This window comes from Vicugna pacos, chromosome 2, assembly GCF_048564905.1.
Source record: "Vicugna pacos chromosome 2, VicPac4, whole genome shotgun sequence".
In the NCBI taxonomy this organism is placed as follows: Eukaryota; Metazoa; Chordata; class Mammalia; order Artiodactyla; family Camelidae; genus Vicugna; species Vicugna pacos.
The window spans coordinates 80,699,663-80,719,530 of record NC_132988.1 but is presented as its reverse complement, the minus strand read 5'-3'; the positions used below and the strand labels follow the sequence as shown (position 1 = coordinate 80,719,530).

The window sequence follows — 19,868 nt, the reverse complement described above, 5'->3', positions numbered from 1 at the left end:
AATAAGTTTCTTCATCAAAAAGCCCAACTAATTTAAGAAATACTGTGAAGAATTTTCTATGAGAGGAAAAAAAAAAGAGTTGCCTTTTTAAGTCATATATAAATTTAAAACATTTCCTAATGATCAAATGCAAAATGGATCACATCTCAGAACCACTATTTTCACAGCCCAACTATGTTATGGACATAGTACATAACACAAGAAACCAAGTGAATCAGACTGGTTTGTCATACTGAATATGATTTTAGAAGATCAGCCTTGGTTGAGCATGTATTTTGGAAAACAGCTTGGTGGTTTCTCAAAAAGTTAAGCATAAAACTGTCGTAAGACCCAGCAAATTCCACTCCTAGGTACCTAGATAAGAAAAAGAAAAATACATCTACATAAAGACCTGCATGCAAATGTTCATAGCATTATTATTCAAATGCTAACTGCCACTCCAAAAAAGCTGGAAACAACCAGTCTGTCCTATCCAGACAATGGAATTAATTACTCAGCAACTAAAAGAACAGAGCTACTGACACAGGCTATGCCATAGATGAACCTCAAAAAATTATGTGAGTGAAAAAAGACAAATGTAACAAACTACAAGGTCCTGTGTACATAAAGTGCCCACCAAAGGCAACTTTATACCCAGACAGAAAGTAGATTAATGGTAGGATGGGGCATGAGGGATCTTATTGGAGGGATAAAATGTTCTAAAACTGATGAATGGTGATGGTTGAATCAGTCAGTAAAGTAACTAAAAACCACTAAATTGTACACTTGAAATGGTCAACTTTATGATATGTAAAATAGACCTCAAAGCTATAGAGGGAAAAAATTAAAAACTTTGGCTGGAAAGAAGCATTCATAAAACAAGAAGTAACACAGGAGATAAAAGATCTGGGTGATGGTGAATGGACCTTGACTAAAGCTAATTACTTCTCTTCTCCTTTACAAAAAAAGTCATTTACTGAGCTACTAAAAGACAACCAGGGGTAAGCTTCTACTTCACTCTTTAAAATAATCAATAATATCAATACCTTAGGGATGTCACCACAGAACTATGGGTGACCTCAGAAACCAAGTCCTGTTCTAGGCTTGTCGTGAGAACTGTCATGATTTTTAAGACTAAATTAAACTCACATTAAGTAAATCTAAAGATTTTCACTCTATCCTTAGAAAAGTATGAGTGTTAAAATAAGAAACATATGAAGAAGTTTCTGTTTTTAAGACTAGGCCCCTATCATGAGGGTTAAAACAAAAAACCCTACACTATGAGGAAAATGACAGAATTTATCTAATTCATTCTTTTACAACTTCCAATCTAGGGCTTTTTGTCTTCTGGGCACAATTCCCATTTAAAAACAAAAACTAAGTTTAATTGGTTTACTTTAAATTTTGCTAAAACCAAGTGACACAGACATTAATGTGCTTATTCTTTCCAACATTTTCAGGGAGCAGAACTTCATTCTGAAACAAATGTAACACACTGGGTTTCATTATACCCTTTTACTATCCTAATGTTAGTAAATGCTGCTGCCTAATTTTTTCCATGTGGTAGAAAGTTTGTATTTACACAGTTTTTTTTTTTTTAATGAAGAGTTAGCACAAGAATGGTTTAACTCTAAAAGGGAACTAAGGGCGGGGTTGGGGGGAGTGGGAAATACACAGACTATAAAAGAAAAAAACAGAATTTCTAGAGGCATAAATGCTAGGTCAAGGTTACTTGGGAAAAAAACATAAAATGAGAGCTTTACCTTGGTTTACTGTCTAGAACGCTGTACCAAAAAATATCTGCCTTTAACAACAATGCAAAAAAACCTACTTAAAACAGCTTATTCAGTCAGTGAGAGGTTATTTTCTTTTACACTTGATCTTAGCTAAAAGGCTGAGAAGCAATGAGGTTATTTTCTTTTAAAGACTAAAATTAAAATCCTAATATCATGGACTCAAATCTTCATCAATGTTTTCACAGCTAAAGTTACCAACTTATTAGACAGGTACTTAGAAATTTCTACGGTCAAATATTAATTTGTCAATCATGAGATAAAAATATCTAAGTTCTGCAAAGCTGGACAGAAAACAAGTATCATACTTTTGCACAGAACAGTGGGAACTGGTTAATTTTAAATCACTTTCCATAAATTCACATGCAGAGTAAATCAGATACACCTGTATTTTTAAAACAGCAAGAATGGGGAGAGGGAGAAAAGCAATTTAACAAGTTATCCAGATGCACGTCATCCAGGATGAAAGTCACATGATAGCCTCTGCTCTATGGACCACAAAAACATATGCCCCAAATCAAAATTTAATTACACTGCACGACAGTCTGTGAACTGTGCTTCATATTTTATCTACTGCTCTGCTTTTGACAGGACAGTTTCCTGAAGGAAAAGTTCCAAGAATTGAAAAGTTACAGCACCCACATACCAAAAAGTGTTTCCTGAATTTTGTTACAGGAACTGACATCTGCTATAATTTTAACATTTACTTCCCATAGGAGTCCCATTTAAAAACTTTGTTGCACAGCATTTGCTCGACGACAGTGTATCTAGTCGATGCTTTTGTTTAAAACAAGAAAAAAACACCCAACTTTCATTTCAGCTCCAAAAGTCTGGATATAACTGACCAATTCGCAATTAGTTATAACTTTTCCCTGTGAACAAAAACAACTGTCACCTGATAAACCGGGGGGGGGGGGGGGTCACGTGTAGAGCGTGAGTTAATAGTTTTGTGAGGAAGCCCAGAGTGGATAGGAAAGGGTAAATTAAATATCCAGCTTCTTGGGGAAGCGCTGCTCGATCACACAGTGGACATTACTTCTTGGTACCTTCCTTTTCTTTTTCTTCTTAAAATACAGATGCATTTGGACATTTCAGCTAATACAGGCAGTAACAGGTGCGTCTACCTTCTCTACCGATCTCTTACTTCAGTTGAATGGGGGAAACGCGTGTATACATGAATATATATTAAATCAAAATGGAACTGCATTACACGGTATACGCTACTGCATCTCTCTCGCACACTCCCCATTTCACACTGTGGTCGCTGGGCCTCGGGCCTCAGACCCAGCAGGGCTCCACCCAAGCTCCACCCCGGACCTGCCCAGTAGGAATCTCTAGGGGGAGTGGAGAGCAGAATCTGCACGTGAAGCAGTACTCATGGGGTTTCTTGTGTCTAATCAAGTTTGAGAACCTTGAGCTTAATATAAACACATTGGCCCCTAACATATTCCATTACTTGTATTTGCTTAATTGCCAATCCAGCAGCAAGCAATACTGAAAAGAAAGACAAGATCCTTCCGGGCAAAATAAAGACCAAGCCAGCGACTCGAGAGCCGCATCCTTAACTCTCCTCAGTCCACCCAAACAAGGAATCGTGTGGTCCGCAGGGCTCCAAGGAGAAAGAACAATCCGTGGTCCTTTTAGAACGTGGTGGAACTGTGGGTGCCCTTTGGAAACAGTACCTAATACCGAATAAAAGACAATTGAGCTGTCAATAGAAATATAATATATTTCCCGCTTCTGTTTGCTTCAGTTCCTTTTGACAAGATGTCACTACTGGGATTTCCTCTTAATATATTAAGTCTGACACCACATTACTGCTTTGACTTAAGCCTTAAGAACCTGATAGGAGTCCAATCTAGTTAAATTAACAACGAAGCCAATAAACCAATGCTAGAAAACAACAGACATTCACCAGAGAAAAAAGACTTTCAGGATATTAAGTCTGCCAGCTTTGTGGCCATCAAGTTAAGCTTTAACTCACTGTGGATAGATAGGAAAAGGGAAAAGTTTGCACAGGGGCAGGATTCTCAACACTGTTCACTGCCAAGACACAAAAAGTCAGCACTGGGATGGTTATTAAAGTTAATTTTTACTTTTGGGTCTCCAAGGGCATTAACATTAAGTTATAAATCTTATCCCCCCCCCCACCCCAGGTGTAAAGCTAAACTTCATCTGGTACATTTATATTTGAGCAAGACATTATTCTGCATTCTACTTGCTGTATTATTTTAAGCAAATGAATATTCATACTAAAGTGAATTAAGAATAATCTGAAGCAGAACTTGAAGGACTACAACTTTAGCTTTCCCCATTTTTTTTTCACTTGAGTAAAAAAGACAGGCAATCATTTAAGAGGTAACTCATGCACCCAACCCTATCAATAAAATGTAACTGAACCGCAACAAAGAGATTATGACACCCAAGCTTGCTATGTTTGTACTTCTAAGCCAAGAAACTTTGTCCTGAAGGTGCAGATTGTATTTCCAAGTAGTCCGGAGGGAAAGTCAGGATACACTGGTGTTCACAGTCCTCCTCACCACGTCTCGCATACAGGATTTTCCCTTTCAGAAGACAGATTTTGGAAATATGTTTATTTTGCTACCTTAGGAAATGAATGAAAGAGAAATTTGCAAATAGAAAAACCAAATTTGTATATTTAAAAGCAAACCAGTTGACTGTTCTCTCTCAAAACAGTAATGAAGTTACTCAGCTTGATAATTCCTCCATTTTACAGCTACTAAGTAATACAAAGATTTGGATGCTCAAAACAAGTGACAGTACCAAGATGAGAGTTTTCTCTTATCCATGATTAAGATAATATTAAGTATATTATATTTAAAATTTAAATTACTTAAATGTAGCATTCACTAAATTCCAATTTCAAAGAGTATAGAACCAGCTACTGAATGCCTTTTCATGGTGCAGCATAGAATCCTCTAACTCTCCTGAGACCGCTTGTATTAATTTGCCAAAGACCATCCCCACAAACCAGCTGACTCAAAAAAAGACAACTCAACCCTCTTTCCATCTTTATCATGGAAGATGCTCTAGTCCAAGTCAGGAAGCTCAGCTGGGCTCTCAGGATGAACTAGAAGGAAACCACTTAAGAGACCTGTCTGTGTTTCTCTTCTGTCAAGGACACTATTTACAATGGTGTCATAAGGGAAAAACTGAAAACATTCACTGGGTCGAAACACTGCATGAATTATTTCCCTCTTGAAATCACTTCCTTGAACTGCACTTTCCAAAACACCAGTGTTCTTCTTTGATATTTGCTCATATTTAATCAGAGCTTCTTTGCTTTCGCAAATTTTCTTCCAAGGTAATCTTTATAGAGCTCATAAATCAGAGGTGGGGGCAGAGGGGGGAGCAAACTGGTTCCAGACCAGTTTAAGAGTACTGCTCTTTGCAATGGAAAATGTCCCCCACCAGAGTCACATCCACCAAAAACCGGCTTCATAATAATCTTGGGAACAATCTGACTTTGCTCTATTATTATTTCTTTGAATTTGACTAAAGTTAATGAAGTTTAAACAAAAACACTGTGGGAGAGTTGACTAAACCTAATTTCCTCTTACAGTTTGTCTGAAAGCAGTTTGAGATGTGCTCAGCCACCAGAAGCTACTCTCCTAAAGAGGCAAGTTCAACTCCCCCATTCCCATTCAGGCACCCCTCCCCACAGGGTGGGGGCGGGCCAGGGCTTCCCCAGTAGCACAAGGTGCGTTTTAAACCGGTTAATCCCTGTCCATAGTGTAAGATATCTATGTGTTCCTTTCTAGAATCCAGAAATTGCTTCAATGAAGGGGTCAGCAGAGATGGAGTACCAGACAAAGCCCTCCTTTCTATTTCATCCATCAACACACTCCTCAATATAAAGCAAGCTAATCCTCACAGAAAAGGAAAGATCTACAAACTGATGGGACTCCATGTGTACCCCTACCCATCATATAGGCTTACTCGTCCACAAAAAAGGGCGTACCAGGTTGTATACACTTCCAAGAAAGTACAGTCTCCAAGTGCTTTAGATCAGGATTTAGAAACTAAAGCCATAATCTGTAAGTATTTCACATTAAAGAAAGCAAGTCTGTTACAATTTCCACAAAGACTAGTCAATGTATCTGTTGTGCTTACAGATTCCAAAGGAAGCACACACTGATCTGAGTGGAGGGATAGCATATGCCGTTTTAACTGATGTTGCATTTTTAAGTGAATGCCTCTTTCTCCCCATCTCTGAAAACACAAACCAAATATTCACTGTTTTCAAAATATTTACCCAAAATCTAATTTGTAAAACTTAGGCAACTGACCTTTCATTCAATGTCTTCCATATCTAGCAGAAGAAAGCAACCACAAATCAAAACAAAATTATCAATCTTCTACTTTTAGGTTTTACAATGAAGGAGTGAAATATGCAGCCTCAATTTATGAAAGTTCACAAGCCAAGAAACACTTAAGTAGTCCCTCCCTCATTCAAAGTACTTCTAGCTCATGCAGGAGATACTAAAAATGTGAGACAATTATCTTAAGGAGCCGACTACAGAGAAGAAATACACATGAAAAATTAGTCATACACCACTCATCAATATCAAATGAAGAATATCACCTTATAACAATACCAAATAATGAGAGAATAGTGTCATGATCAGCTCATGTATTCACTCTCAGTGCTACAAAATTCAGTTTCATTTAAGTTCCCCTCTACCTTTTCCACTAAAAAAAAAAAAGTAAACAATGCACAAGGAAACTCCTGTGGTAGGAACAGACTGACTTATGAATCCAATGAGTCCAACAATTTAAATTAATTGTTCCAAGAGCAGAGAGATGCTACCTCTCTGCTCTTGAAACAATGCGGGACATGTGGGCAAGATTTTACTAACCTTAATTATGTATCATAGGTGATGGTCCCATTTCTCTTAGCACTACTCAGAGTAACATGGCCCAGCTTTGAGATTTCCCTGAAATCCAAAAATATCTGCAATCTTCTCCATACATTCTTTCTTTGGATCTCAAAGGTTACCTACTCTCCCACAAACACAATGTCTGAATGAACATGGAACATAGTCCGGCTGTACCTAAAGAAAATGGGCACTTGTGAGATATACTCCCAGAATGCAGACTTGGAAAACAACAGATACCATGGCCTTGTGGCTTTGTTCCTAGTTCAAGGGCACATATGAAGGCCAGGTAAAAGAGTGGAATATGTATGGTCCTTCAATTTCAATTACTGGCAAATTGAATTACCACACACCTGATAACTCAGATTTTTACATCTTGTAGCCAAGTCCTTTAAGCAGAAATTGCTTTTCGTGCATTTAAATGGAGGCTTTGCAGCTCCCTCTTAACACCTCATCTCAGCATTAAAGAGGCAGCCTGGAAGTAAGGAAATGCTGCAGAGTAGCTCAGGACTCAAGCACTGCTCTACCCATGTGACCTCAGGCAAGAACAAGCCTGGCTGGGCCTCAGTTTCCTTGAAAAAAAAAAGTGAAAAACAAAAGTACTTACCTATTTAAGTGACTGAGAATAGTCCAAGAGGTAATTCAATTACAGCCACTGTGCCTGGCACACAGCAGTGTCCAATTTAGCTATTACCTCATTTGAGTCTTAATTAGTTTAAGGGCGAAGACATTGAAATCACTCACACCTGAGTTCAAATCTCAGCTTTATATTACTGAGCTCTGTTGTATAGTCTTTAATTTCTTAGATCGTGGTATTTTAATCTGAGGTTTTGATGCCATGGACCCCTTTGGCAGTTAAATTTCAGTAAAGCTTAGCAAAAAATAAAGATGCAACTTTTGTTTCTCATCCTAGTTTTCCTACTACCTGGTTCCAAGAACCTTTTAGAGCAATCAGTAAAACAGAGGCAGGGATAAACCACTGAGTTCAGAGGATTAAATATATACACAGAAGGTGCTATACAGTGAAGTTCTTTTTCTTCCTAGAAAGTTCTATACTTTAGGAAAAAATTTCAAAGTCTCATCAAGTCCAAGCTTCAACATTAAAGCATTGATTTCTTTGAGTGATCCATCTAGGTCTTCAGACGTGAAATGTGTTTAGCCTTATAAGATTTCCCCCAAATCACTATGTTACATCAGAGAGCAAAGCTGAGGAGCCGTATTATTTTAAATGTAACACCAAAGTGCTTTCTAGTAAAATTGAAAGTTAAAGAATGTATAGACAAGTTCTAAGCTTCCCTTAGCACCAACTGCTGTCACGACTAAAATTCAATTACACACAACAGTTTGAATCTCATAATAATCACGACAAATGCCTTGTCATCACTCTTAAGCGCTCATTACCATAAAAAAATTATAATAAAGCAACAAACCATGGAAAGCCAGGGCTCGAGGTTCTTGTAACAGCGTTCCTGACAGCAACTGCAGTTCATTATCCTCTCCCTTCACCAACCCCAGTACGTTCCTGGTCTTTGCCTACTCAGCAGATTCAGGCAAGCTGTGCCGTTTTATGTGCAATCGTACATTTTGGCAGTAAAATTTCCAGTCACTTACCAGGCAAATTCTCAATCACCTCCTCCGAGGCGAACTGTTTTACATTAATTAATTTCTAAAATTCTGCTCAAGGCGTTAGGGGAAAAAAAATCAAGAGAACCAAAGGAAAGTGCACAAAGAAACTAAAGGACAATTTGGGTAAAGGCAGACAAGTTAAGTCAACTTGATTACTCTGAAAATAATTATTTTTGGAAGACAAGAGAAATTTAACTTTAATCTGAACTTGAACTCAACCCCTCTCCTCTCTTCTGCAGAAAACTGTCTCGGATGTTCTCCAAACTGTTTTTTATCTGACATAATGAACCACAGCATCAGGAATGATGAGAAAGCAATGACAAAGCTGCTTCCTGCCCGTCTTCTTCGCAGCACCCCAAGCCTTCCCCCGCAACCTTCAATCTCCCCTAGCCACTAACACATTTTAAAAGTTTCTCTCGGTGCCTGCCTTACCTTGACTGGGCTGCCATCATTCAGTTTATAGAGCTCAAGGTCTCCTGTCCATGAGCGCCTTCAACCCGCGGCCCTTGTGCCAGCGCCGCGCTCACCATTTGCCGGGGCCGGGCGGGGACGCTTCCCCAGCGCGACTCCCCGATGTTACGGGACTACCTGCTCCCGAGCCCGGGCGTCCTCAGCGCAGCCTCCGGCTCCGACCGTATTGGCTCACGCTAATCCTGATGGACATCCGGGCACTGGGGCCTCTGCGGGCGAACTACACTTTGGACGGCCCCGGGGAGCGTCGCGTCCGAAACCAGAGCGAGTGCGATCCCTCCGGGCGATTCCAGAGAAGGGAAACCAAAGGGGTCCGCGCGCAAAGCCCACCAGCGCACAGCTCCCGCCGAGCGGTACTTGAACTCAGGTCCGCGTCAGAAGAGAAAAGAAATCGTCCTCTGGCTGACATAAAGTTGCCCGAGTTCGCCTAAACACCCCCGTCAAGAAAGTTCTGGTGGTACGGTCCGCCTCCTTAAAAGGGCACGGCGCTCGGCTGGCCTGGGCCGGAGGCTGCGCCGGGCGGGGGCGCCGACGCAGCCCAGCTGGCTTGATCGCGGCCCGGCCCCGCCTGCAGGCTCCTGGCTAAGGCTCTCTTGCCAGGTTTTAACAATGTACAAACACACACCGCCGGAACACACAGTACCCGGCTGCTCAGAACTCCAGCTCCAATCTGATTATTTGTTGACTATTGGGCCCCGAGAGGCTGCAGGGAACAAGGAATAAAACCAACGCAGGAAACCACGTTCGCTACTTTTGATCATCCCAAAGCTTGCAGTCAGGAAATGTGCAACTAACGCACACTTGTTTGACTTTGTTCGCTTTCAGTTTTGATTTCGTTACATTGAAGCAAATATTTACAAAACGCCCTCTCCTTTATTGGACAACATGCAGATTACAAAGGAAACAGTAACTCATGTGGTGCTTAAAGAAGTAAATAAGGAACTGACAAATCCTTAGAACATTACTAAGGATGCAAACCAACAAAATATTAAACACAGTAAAGTACAAACGAAATCGTATCCTACTAAGGGGACCAGGGAAGGCATTTAAATTTAAACTGTGCCTAAGGCTAAGCAAGAAAAAACGTAGGTGGACAGGAAGGAGGTTGTGCTTCAGCATCTCAAGGGGACCAGTAGCACACTCTAGGAGCTGAGAACTTTTATTTTTAATATATTTTTTAAACTTTTTTTTTATTGAGTTAAAAAGTCAGGATCTGAGAACTCTTAAATGAATGCTGAGTGAATGCCTGCCCTGTGGACTCCCCATTCTACCTACAATCATGACAATGTCACCATCTCACAGAGATACTCCAGACCCTATTACTAAGAAGCCACGGGATACAGACAAGCTGACGTCTGCAAGAAAACTGCGAAGCTGTGAGGTTGGGGGCTGGAGGGTGGGAGGAAGGCCCAAAGCATCTCTATCAGTGGTTCTCAAAGTGTGATTGGTGGACTCCTGGGAGTTCCCAAGACCTTCCTAGAGGTCAGAACTATTTTTAGGATAACACAAAGACATTATTTGTCTTTTTCACTGTGCTGACATTTGCACTGATGGTGCAAAAGCAATCGTGGGCAAACTGCTGGCGCCTTAGCACTAACCAAGGCAGTGGCAGCAAAAAGAACTAGTGGTCACTGCACTCTTCACTACCACACATTAGCAGTTAAAAACAAAAGAGCCAATTTCCTTTATGAATGTCCTTAATGAAGCGAGAAGTAGGAATTATTACTTTATTAAATCTTGACCCTTGAGTACAGGTCACTTTGATGTTCTCTGTGACAAAATAGGAAGTACACAAGAGGCACTCTACTGTCACAGTGAAGTACAGTGGTTGTCTAGAAGAAAACACTTGTGTAATTGAGTTGCAAGCTGAACTAGCTATTTTTTCATGGACTACCATTTCTACTTGAAAGAACAATTGACGAACTGTGGTTATTCTGACTTGGGTATTTGGCAGTCATTTTCTCAAAAATGAACAAAGTGAGTCTGTTTCTTCAAGGAAAACAACTGACCGTATTTATTGCCAATGATAAAATTTGAGGTTTCAGGCATTTTGGAAAATTTGACATCTGCCACCCTGAGCTTGACAGCTTCCCAATTCTTAACAACTTTCCTGATGAGGTAAGTACGGTAATGAATATGATTTTAGAAGATCTGCATAACTTAGTAACCAATATTTTCAAAACAGTACAAAATCATGCATGGGTAAAAAGATCCATCCAAAGTGCAAGACAGACCAAAGGATTTTAATATGTCAAATTAAAAAAAAACAAAACCTGAAGATATGATTTCAGATTCCACATTGCAACTAACCTTTAAGAAACTATGACTTGTGGAGTTTTGATACAATATCCCAAAAAGATATTAAAATACTCTCCTCTTTTTTGTATGAGTCTGGATTTTCATCACAGATTTCAGCCAAAATAACATTGCAACAGATTGAATACAGAAGCAGATATGAGAATCCAGCTGTCTTTTATTAAGCTAGACAGTAAAGAGATTTGCATAAATGTAAAACTATCACTCCTCTAATTTTTTTTTTTTGGTGGGGGATGTAGTTAGGCTTATTTATTTATTTAATGGAGGCACTGGGGATTGAACCTAGGACCTCATGCATACTAGACATACACTCTACCACTGAGCTATACCCTCTCCTCTTCCTCTAATTTTTTTTTTTTTGGAAAGTTTTTTTTTAAGTAAAAATATAATTTATGTTAACAGGGAATGGGTTTCTTATTTTAAAGAATTCAATATTTTAAATATCTCAATTTTAATTTCTAATACAGCAAGTATCAATAGATAAAACCAACATATACAAAAACTCTTTTGGGGTCCTCAATAATTTGGAAATGCAGAATCAGTCCATGTCACTTGCTGATATTTCCACATCTCCCTGACCTCTTCACATTCATCATGGCTTCCCTTATATTAAAATGTAGTATTATATCAGCTATTCCTGTATAACCTATAAGCTCCTAGATCAGCTTTGGCAAAATGTCAGATCATCTTTGGCATGTATTAAAAACAGAAAAACTACTGAATCAAAATCCTTGTGGGGTGAGGTCTCAGGGAGACACACTTTAACAAACTCTCCATTTAATACCTGTCTGCTTAAATGTGAGAACCACTTTCCTAGAGTATGCATATTTAGAAAATAATGTTGAACTTTTGATTCAGTATTGGTTTATAATCCTTCAATCATTTTAAGGATCATGGTTGGAAAGCACTTATTTTTAAACATTAAGAGATCTCTATCAGACAATAAAATACCACTGCACGTATATATTCTTTTGCAATAAGAGAGTAATAAATCTTGAACGAAACAAACTATAAATTTAGACAAAATCTACTCACCCCAAATTTTTGCTTGCCATTTCCCCAATCTTTCTCTTGTTCTAAATACCAAGTATGATCATTTATGCTTTAAATTGATATCAGACATATAAGTAAGCTGAAACAATATTGCACAATAGCATTTATCATAAATTTTCCAGGTTAGAAATGTAACATCACTTACATTAAAAATATAGTTTTCCCTCTGTGAACTGTGTTAATGGTTCTGACACCAAAGATAGGAAAGAATACAGCAAATATTTACACAAAAGGAAATAAGAAATCAACTGCAGATCAAGATTACACCTGAGATTCCCCAGGCTCTTAAGATCATTTGTAATGTAAATTAGTGAGGGTAATTTGAAACAGAAGTGGGATTATACTCGATTTGTCACAGATCTAAAAATACTAGAGGAAAGTGCTGGAGAAATTACTCTGGAACTGGATACCGCATGTGGCTGCATAGAGAGGTACAGCAGGACACACGTGGGCGTTATTATCTCCGAGTGTTTTGAAAACACCATTGTATCCGACCCAGTCTTGTTCAGCAAAGAAACTGAACAAAAAGACACTCTTAACCTTTTGGGGGCACCTAATTTTTTGGCTTTCTGATGAAATTTGAGGATAAAGGCCCATGCACATAACATTTGCTCTACTTGGATGTGATTCGTGATTCCCCTGCAGCCCACCTAGGAAGAACCTGAGGCTCTGTAGGCTTCAAATGGTAAATCTTGGGACCCTAGGGTACGCTCAGACTGGACCAGCTAATGGACTCAACTTACCTTCCAAATAAGGGGTTGATCTTCACTGCCCCTTTAAAAAGTTGGGACTGTCTTAGTAATTGCCCAGTTCAGTGAAGAATTTCTAACAAAAGCAATGGAAGAGGCATACCTGTCTCGCTGCTAGAAGGAACTCTGCCTAGTAAGGCCAATCTGAAATAAGATCTTCAAAAAATGGAAAGAATGGAAAGATACTACATGACAGCAAAACATCATCTACACATCCAAATCCCAAGTTTCTCAGAACAGTGATAATACGCTAATCAGGTCTCCATTTCCTGAATGCACTAATCCTTCCGTGACCAAGTATGCTAACACCAAAAAAGTAAGGTATACAATTTAATAAATGGGGCAGAATTTATAAGGTGAGTGCAACAGACTAGTTTACTACCTGAAACAGGTTCTTGAATCACAAGAGTGCCTTTTTATTAGCTCTTTAAATTAATGAGCTTTACAAATGACACTTGCACACATGCAGTGGCAATAATATATGGCCTATGCAACAACACACCTTAAGTACAATTACAAATGTGCACTAGAATTGTTATCCAAGAGTGAAAACAGGATAGTCTTTCAAGTGCTCCATCATTTATTTGGCAAAATATAGACAGACATATGTTAAAAATATGTTTATATTTTTAAATTTTGGGGGGTGGGGGGAGGTAATTATAGGTTTATTTAGTATTTATTTATTCTTAGAGGAGGTACTGGGGATTGAACCCATGTCCTCATGCATACTAAGCATATACTCTACCCCTTGAGCTATACCCTCCTTCCAAATTTTTTTTTAAGTGATAGGTGGCAAACTCTAACATAACTTAGTTTAAATTTAAAAGAAACATTTTTTTTCCAACAGGTTGTCTTAATCATAACTCTTAAATACCTCATTCAATGTATGCATTTGGTCTACAGTAGTCACAATGATTCTACTCTTTAGTGGCATTTTTGGTCTAAAAATTACACAGGTCACATCTGAGAATTTTACTTCATTTCAATGGGATGTTGTTTGATGAGGACAGTGCAAAAATGACTTCACCTAAAGAAAGGTGCTCAAGGTGCCACTGGATGAACTCAAAAAATCAGACACAGGAAAAGGGAGGCGAGATGGGAGGAGAAAGAGAAATAAGATGAGGGAAGGCAGAGACAGCAGGGAAAACTGGGCAATAAGCATGGCTGGAAATTAACTGACTCCCCCTTCAGCTGTGACCTCAACACAGAACAGATGCTCCTTCACTGGTCCTGAGCAGATCCTGTCTGTCCCCGGGCACTCTTCGAGCTTTACTCCACACTTTTCAGGTCCTCTAACATGGCCTTCAAACTAGGGGAACATGGAAGTTCTCAAGAGGTAAGAGGGCAAAGGTTTGAAGTAAATTATTTCCAGGTCCTTCTTTCCCAAAACAAGCGCTCAGGCTTTCCTCCCACTTCCCGCTTGCCTTTCCCCACTTGGGTAAGACAAGCAGGCCTCTCACGCACCCCAAATCAGTCTTAGAAGCATACACTGCTCCCGGGTGCAAATGCCTCTGAGGCCCCAGAGGAACAGTTCTATGTGGAGGACAATCCCTGAGCTCAAATCAAGAAACACTGCTCATTAGAGACATCCAGGTAACCAACCTGCAGCAAGGCCCGTGCCCCACTGATCCAGCTACAGGTTAGAATCAAGAAATGCGGTGGAAGGTTTTCTCTGATGAGATTCAGCTGATGGGTTGAGAATGACGACTTGCAGTTTTTCAACATGCTTTTGGGGTGGGGACACAAGCAAAAATGTTTAAAGACTTCTGCCCAATTTCACCTCTTCCTTCACAGCATGTCTTTATTTCTGCTCTACACCTTTCCACATCTTCCTCTATTTGTGCACAGACAGAACATCCCTCCTCCCCTCCCCATCCATACCAGTGACTTATTCTCAGCCTACAAACAAGCTCAAGTTTACCCAATCCTGCTCCCCCGTCCCAACAGACACTTTTTTAAAACAGTCTTTTTATCTTGGAATAATTTTAGATTTACAGAAAAGTTACAAAGAATTCTCATATACCACCCCAGCCAGTTTCCCCATTTTCACATCCTATAGTCCCATTTGCCATTTGTCAAAACTGGGATATTCACATTGGTATATTACTATAAGCTAAACTCCAGACTTTATTTTGATTTCACCAGTTTTTCCATTAATGTCCTCTTTCTGTTCCAAGATCCAATGCAGGGTATCACACATTGCACTGTGTGACAGCTTCTCAGTCTTTCCTGGTTTTTTATGACCTGGATAGTTTCGAAGAGTTCAGGCCAGGTGTCCTATAAAATGTCCCCCATCTGGGTTTGTCTGATGTTTTTCCCTTCAGTGGAGGGAGGGAACTGTGTTCCACCTCCTGTAGGGGGGTAGTATCCACACACTGTATTTCTGTAAGAAAGATTTGCTTCTCCATTTATTATTCAGTCATTTATTTATACCAGTATGGCATATGCTTACATATGTATTTTACTCTTTGGGCTATAATTCAATACTACATGTTTTCTTTCGTTGTTCAGATTATTCCAGCCGTGGCCCCTGGGCACTCTCTCCCGTCAGCGCCTTGTCCCTTTGACTTGCTGTGGTCCTTCTGTCTTTTGAGCACTTCCTTACTTTCTGGTACAAGATGCTCCAGGCTCATCTGTTTTCTCTACCACGGTTCTTGAAGCAGCTGTTTCTCCCACATATCACTCTTCTCTCCTTAGAAGCTACTGCCCAAACTCCTTCTGCCATCACAGCCAAAATTCCTAAATGAAGAGTGTCTGCCTCCTTTGCAACACCAGTGCCCACCTTCCTTGAAGCTCTTCTCTGTGGACTTCTATGACACTGATCTATTGGGGGGGGGGTCATTTTGTTTCGGAATTCTTTCTGCTCACACATACAGGATTCACTATAAAATGCTGGAAAACTTCCCTTATCTCTCAGTCTATATGCTGTCTCAGGCAACATCAGTAACCCTCTAGAAGTGTAACTCCAGCCCAAACCTCTCCCCACAACTCCAAGTCCCTTCTTTCCAGCTGCCCAAAAACACATTCCTGGATGTGAAAAGGTACTTGGGCGGTTGTCCAAAATGGCTCATTTACTTAGTGAAAAGTATGTCACCCTGGAGATGCCAAGAGCCACCCATCTCATTCACTCTCAATTGCTGCTTGGGTCTGCAAAGGGTGGTTGGTTTCTCCATAGACGGAGGGGACAATGTCCAAAGGAGGAATGGGGGAGGGGGAGGTAAGCTGGTTCCATTCTTGGGAATAAAAGCAGAAGACAAAATTCAAAGAGGGCTTCCAATTAGCAGATCAGGAGAGGTGTGGGTAACACAAAACTAAAAAATTCCACTATCTTTATCATGTGTTCAACTGTAATGATCAATGATAAACCTCTTAAAATAAGATCTGCCTCCTTAAGTTTTTTACTAGTAAAAACCAGGGAGTGTGCACAATAATGAGTGTGCAGGGTAGTGATGCCTTTAAAATGGAAAGGCAAACAGGTTAGGGAAAGAGACAAGAAAATCAGCCTGAGAAATGGCCCCAGGCCAGGCAGTAACCCCCAGCAACTCAAACTCAAGGGGCCAGAATAATGGGGCTCCAACCAACTCCTCTCCCCGAGTCCCGGGCACCAATCATGCAAACTAAAGACCAGTCACTCCTTTTCCTGGCTCTTCCTGCACATGTAATCATCACCCGAATCCCTAAGGTCTCTTGAGACAGTAAAAGTGCAGGAGTGTGGGAGTTGGAGATCTTACTTGAAATACTTCTCTGTTTTTCTGAATTTATACAAATAGTCTCAAATTGCTTTTTCTCTCCCCAGGTTGAATATGCTTTCACCCTCTTATTACATAAAAATATTTTATGATATGGAAAGATACTACAGCATAAGGTTTTTTTTTAAAAAAAAAAAGCAATTGCTATACAGTGCATTTGTTATGAACCCACTTCATCAAAATTGAATTAATTGTGTGTATTAAAGAAATTGACTGGACCTGTGTACCAAAATGCTAGCCATAGATATTCTTGGAAGGAAGGATCAAGTGACTTATTCTGGGTATTTAAAAATGTTCTAAGTATTATAAAATGAACTCTTGTCTGAAATTTACAATTTTTACAATTGTGATAATTTACAATTACCATAGAAAATAAACTATAACCAAATCTTAGCTCTAGAAAGGAGACCAAGATCATCTAACCCACTTCTCCATGCAAGAATGCTCTCTCTGCCTAGACTGGCCCGTTTGTGTATCTCCAGGGACACCTATTGTAATTACAAGCCAGCCCCTTCCACCACTGGCCAGTGACAGAGCTCAAAAGTTCTGTGCTCCATAGAGTTCAAACTGGCTTCCCTGCAGCCGTCATCCCTTGGTTCTACTTCTGCCCTCTTGTTGCTAATACAGCCGTCCCCCTTTCCTATGCTGTTTGGTGGTGCACCCTGTTCTATCCTTTCCCCTTATACCTATGCATGTTTTTATTTTTAAACACATCTATTGGAAGTAGATTATTGTGTTGGGTAAAACCCAGCCTACTGGACCGCTGCCTGGTAGGTTTGATCATTTATTTTAATTATTGATATGGTCTGGGTTTAAGTTCCATCAAGTTGTTGTATGTTTTCCTTTTGTGTCTTTGGGTTCCTCAGTGGCTCCATTCCTGCATTCTTTTGCAGACTTTCAGGCCCCACCCAAACCTACAAAAGCAGAAACTTTCCGGGTGTGGTCCAACAATTAAGAGTTTCAACAAGCCTTCCAGGTGATTCTGTTTTACAGTAAAGTTTAGAAACCACCGCTCTAGGGCTAACAGTATGCAACCTTAACTTACCAAGTTGTATGTAGAGTCAAAATTGTACCAATTCACTGACATTCCCAACATCTCATTCCTCTTGGAAATTAAAAATGATCATAAGGTCTTCCATTTTTTCTAGAACCCCTCCCATTCTCTGAATTCAAGTTCTTCTTCATACATCACTACACTTTTTCAATAGGTTAGTAAGAATTATTTCCCTTGCCAACTCTCCCCCAACTCAGCCTTCAACCCCACTGCCAGAACATAGAATATACTGTTCCTAAAATACACATCAGATGTTACTCTGAAAAGAAAAGGAAAGAAAAGAGAAAAGAAAAGAAAGAGGGAGGAAAGGAAGAAAAAGAAAAAAAAATTGTGTATTCCCTGCCTCCAGGCTGAAGACTAAACCTCTTTCAGGGGCATTCAATACTCTCCCCAATTCGGCCCAACCTCAGGACTTCTCTCACCTACCAACCTCCTTCCATCCCCTCCCCACCCCATCACCACAGACGCCCTTCCGCCAGACTCTTATGCCACCAGGCTTTGCACAGAGGATTTTCTCCTTGTTGGAATGCCCCTTCCCCTCCTCTCCAGCTGGAGACTCCCTACCATTATTCAAATTCCAACCTCGAAGAAGCCTTCTCTGATATCTTAACCTTCACACTCCTTACCTACCACAAACTCTTAGCTCTCCCGTCTGTCAAGTCAAGAGGCTAGATGGGATTAAGGGGATTGTTTGCTCGTCTGAAGGGACAAGCAGCCAAAAGATACTGCAGCTAACAGATGACCTCTGCAACACAGAACTGTGAAGAACTCTGCTGGCGGGGCGGCTGGCAAGATTTCCTCCTACCCGTGAGTGAGAGATCAGCCCCCAAAGCAACACCATAATGGGAAGGACTCTCATTATGCAACCATCGGATTCTGACCTGGGTTCACAAAATGCAAGTGGAGACCAGTCAACTGTTTTCAACATTTCAAAAAGTCCACAGGAAATCACGTAGTCGCCCACGGGAAGTGTGTGAAGGACTCTGCTTTGGGCCTTTCTAGAGCTGATGCCAACTCAGTGTGGTAATAACAGTTAGCTCATGCTGACCAGGAAGTCTCACAACTGCATGTGGTCTGATTAATTTAAATAGGAAAACAAACAAAATTATTTAAATGTAAGTTTGTCTGGTAGAGGGACTCTTTCAAAACATGAAATCCAAAGGAAAAGGGAAAAATAGAAGAAAGTAAGAATTAAACACACAGACAGAAGACACTGCTTTGAAGACAGGTACTCCCCCCTTGGATGTGAACTAATGAAAACAACGTAGATTCCTTCAGACTGAGCTGAGGTTCACAACCTCGGCTACACGGGAGTATCCCCTAACCTGGGAGATTTATAAATTCCTGATACTCAGGCCACACCTCAGGCCAGTTAATCTCTGCAGGTGGGACCCATGCATCAGTGTTTTTTAAATGTCCTCAGGGGACTTAATGTGCAGCTAAATTAGAGAACCTCTGCTTTCAAGCTGGCCCCTCCCAGTCAGCTGACGGCATGCCTGGTAGAAATGCAGAATCTTAGGTTCCACTCCAGATCTACCAAATCAGAATTCGTATTTTAACAAAATTCTTAGGTGATTCATATGTCCATTAAAGTTTGAGAAACACTGCCTTGGAAAATACAGAACATTTAAGAATTGCTTAACCCAGCATTATTTATAACAGCCAAGATATGGAAGCAGCCTAAGTGTCCATCAACAGATGAATGGATTAATAAGATGTGGAATATATACACAATAGAATACCACTCAGCCATAAAAAGAAAGAAAGAAAGAAAGAAATTTTGCCATTTGCAACATGGATGGACTTGGAGGCCATTATGCTAAGTGAAGTAAGTCAGACAAAGACATATGTTGTATAATAACACTTATATGTAGAATCTAAAAAATACAACAAAGCAGTGAATATAACAGGAAAAAAAGACACAGACAACAGTTACCAGTGGGGAGAAGGAAGGGGGGAGGGGCAATATAGGAGTAGGGGATTAAGATGTACAAACTATTATGTATAAAATAAGCCACAAAGATACATTATACAACACAAGGAATACAGCCAATATTTTATAGCTATAAACTCAAAGATTATTTGAGTATAACCTTTAAAAACTGTGAATCATTTTACTGTACACCTGTAACTTATATAATTGTACATCAAGTATTCTTCAAAAAATATTAAATTAGTAT

The 19,868-nt window shown here is 40.0% G+C and overlaps 1 protein-coding gene across 5 annotated transcripts in view; it reads right to left on the bottom strand.

Moving 5' to 3' along the window:
- The window catches only part of AFF1 (ALF transcription elongation factor 1), a 173,195-nt gene that overhangs the window by 110,489 nt on the left and 42,838 nt on the right, over positions 1–19,868 (bottom strand). For 2 of the 5 annotated variants that reach the window (XM_072943028.1, XM_072943034.1), the window contains exon 1: positions 8,729–9,151. The exons of the other annotated variants lie outside the window; for them this stretch is intronic. In XM_072943028.1, coding sequence (XP_072799129.1) covers positions 8,729–8,748 — 20 coding nt within the window. In that variant the 5' untranslated portion in view covers positions 8,749–9,151. Of the gene's footprint in view, positions 1–8,728; positions 9,152–19,868 lie in introns of those variants that run through there. 5 annotated transcript variants of the gene reach the window in all.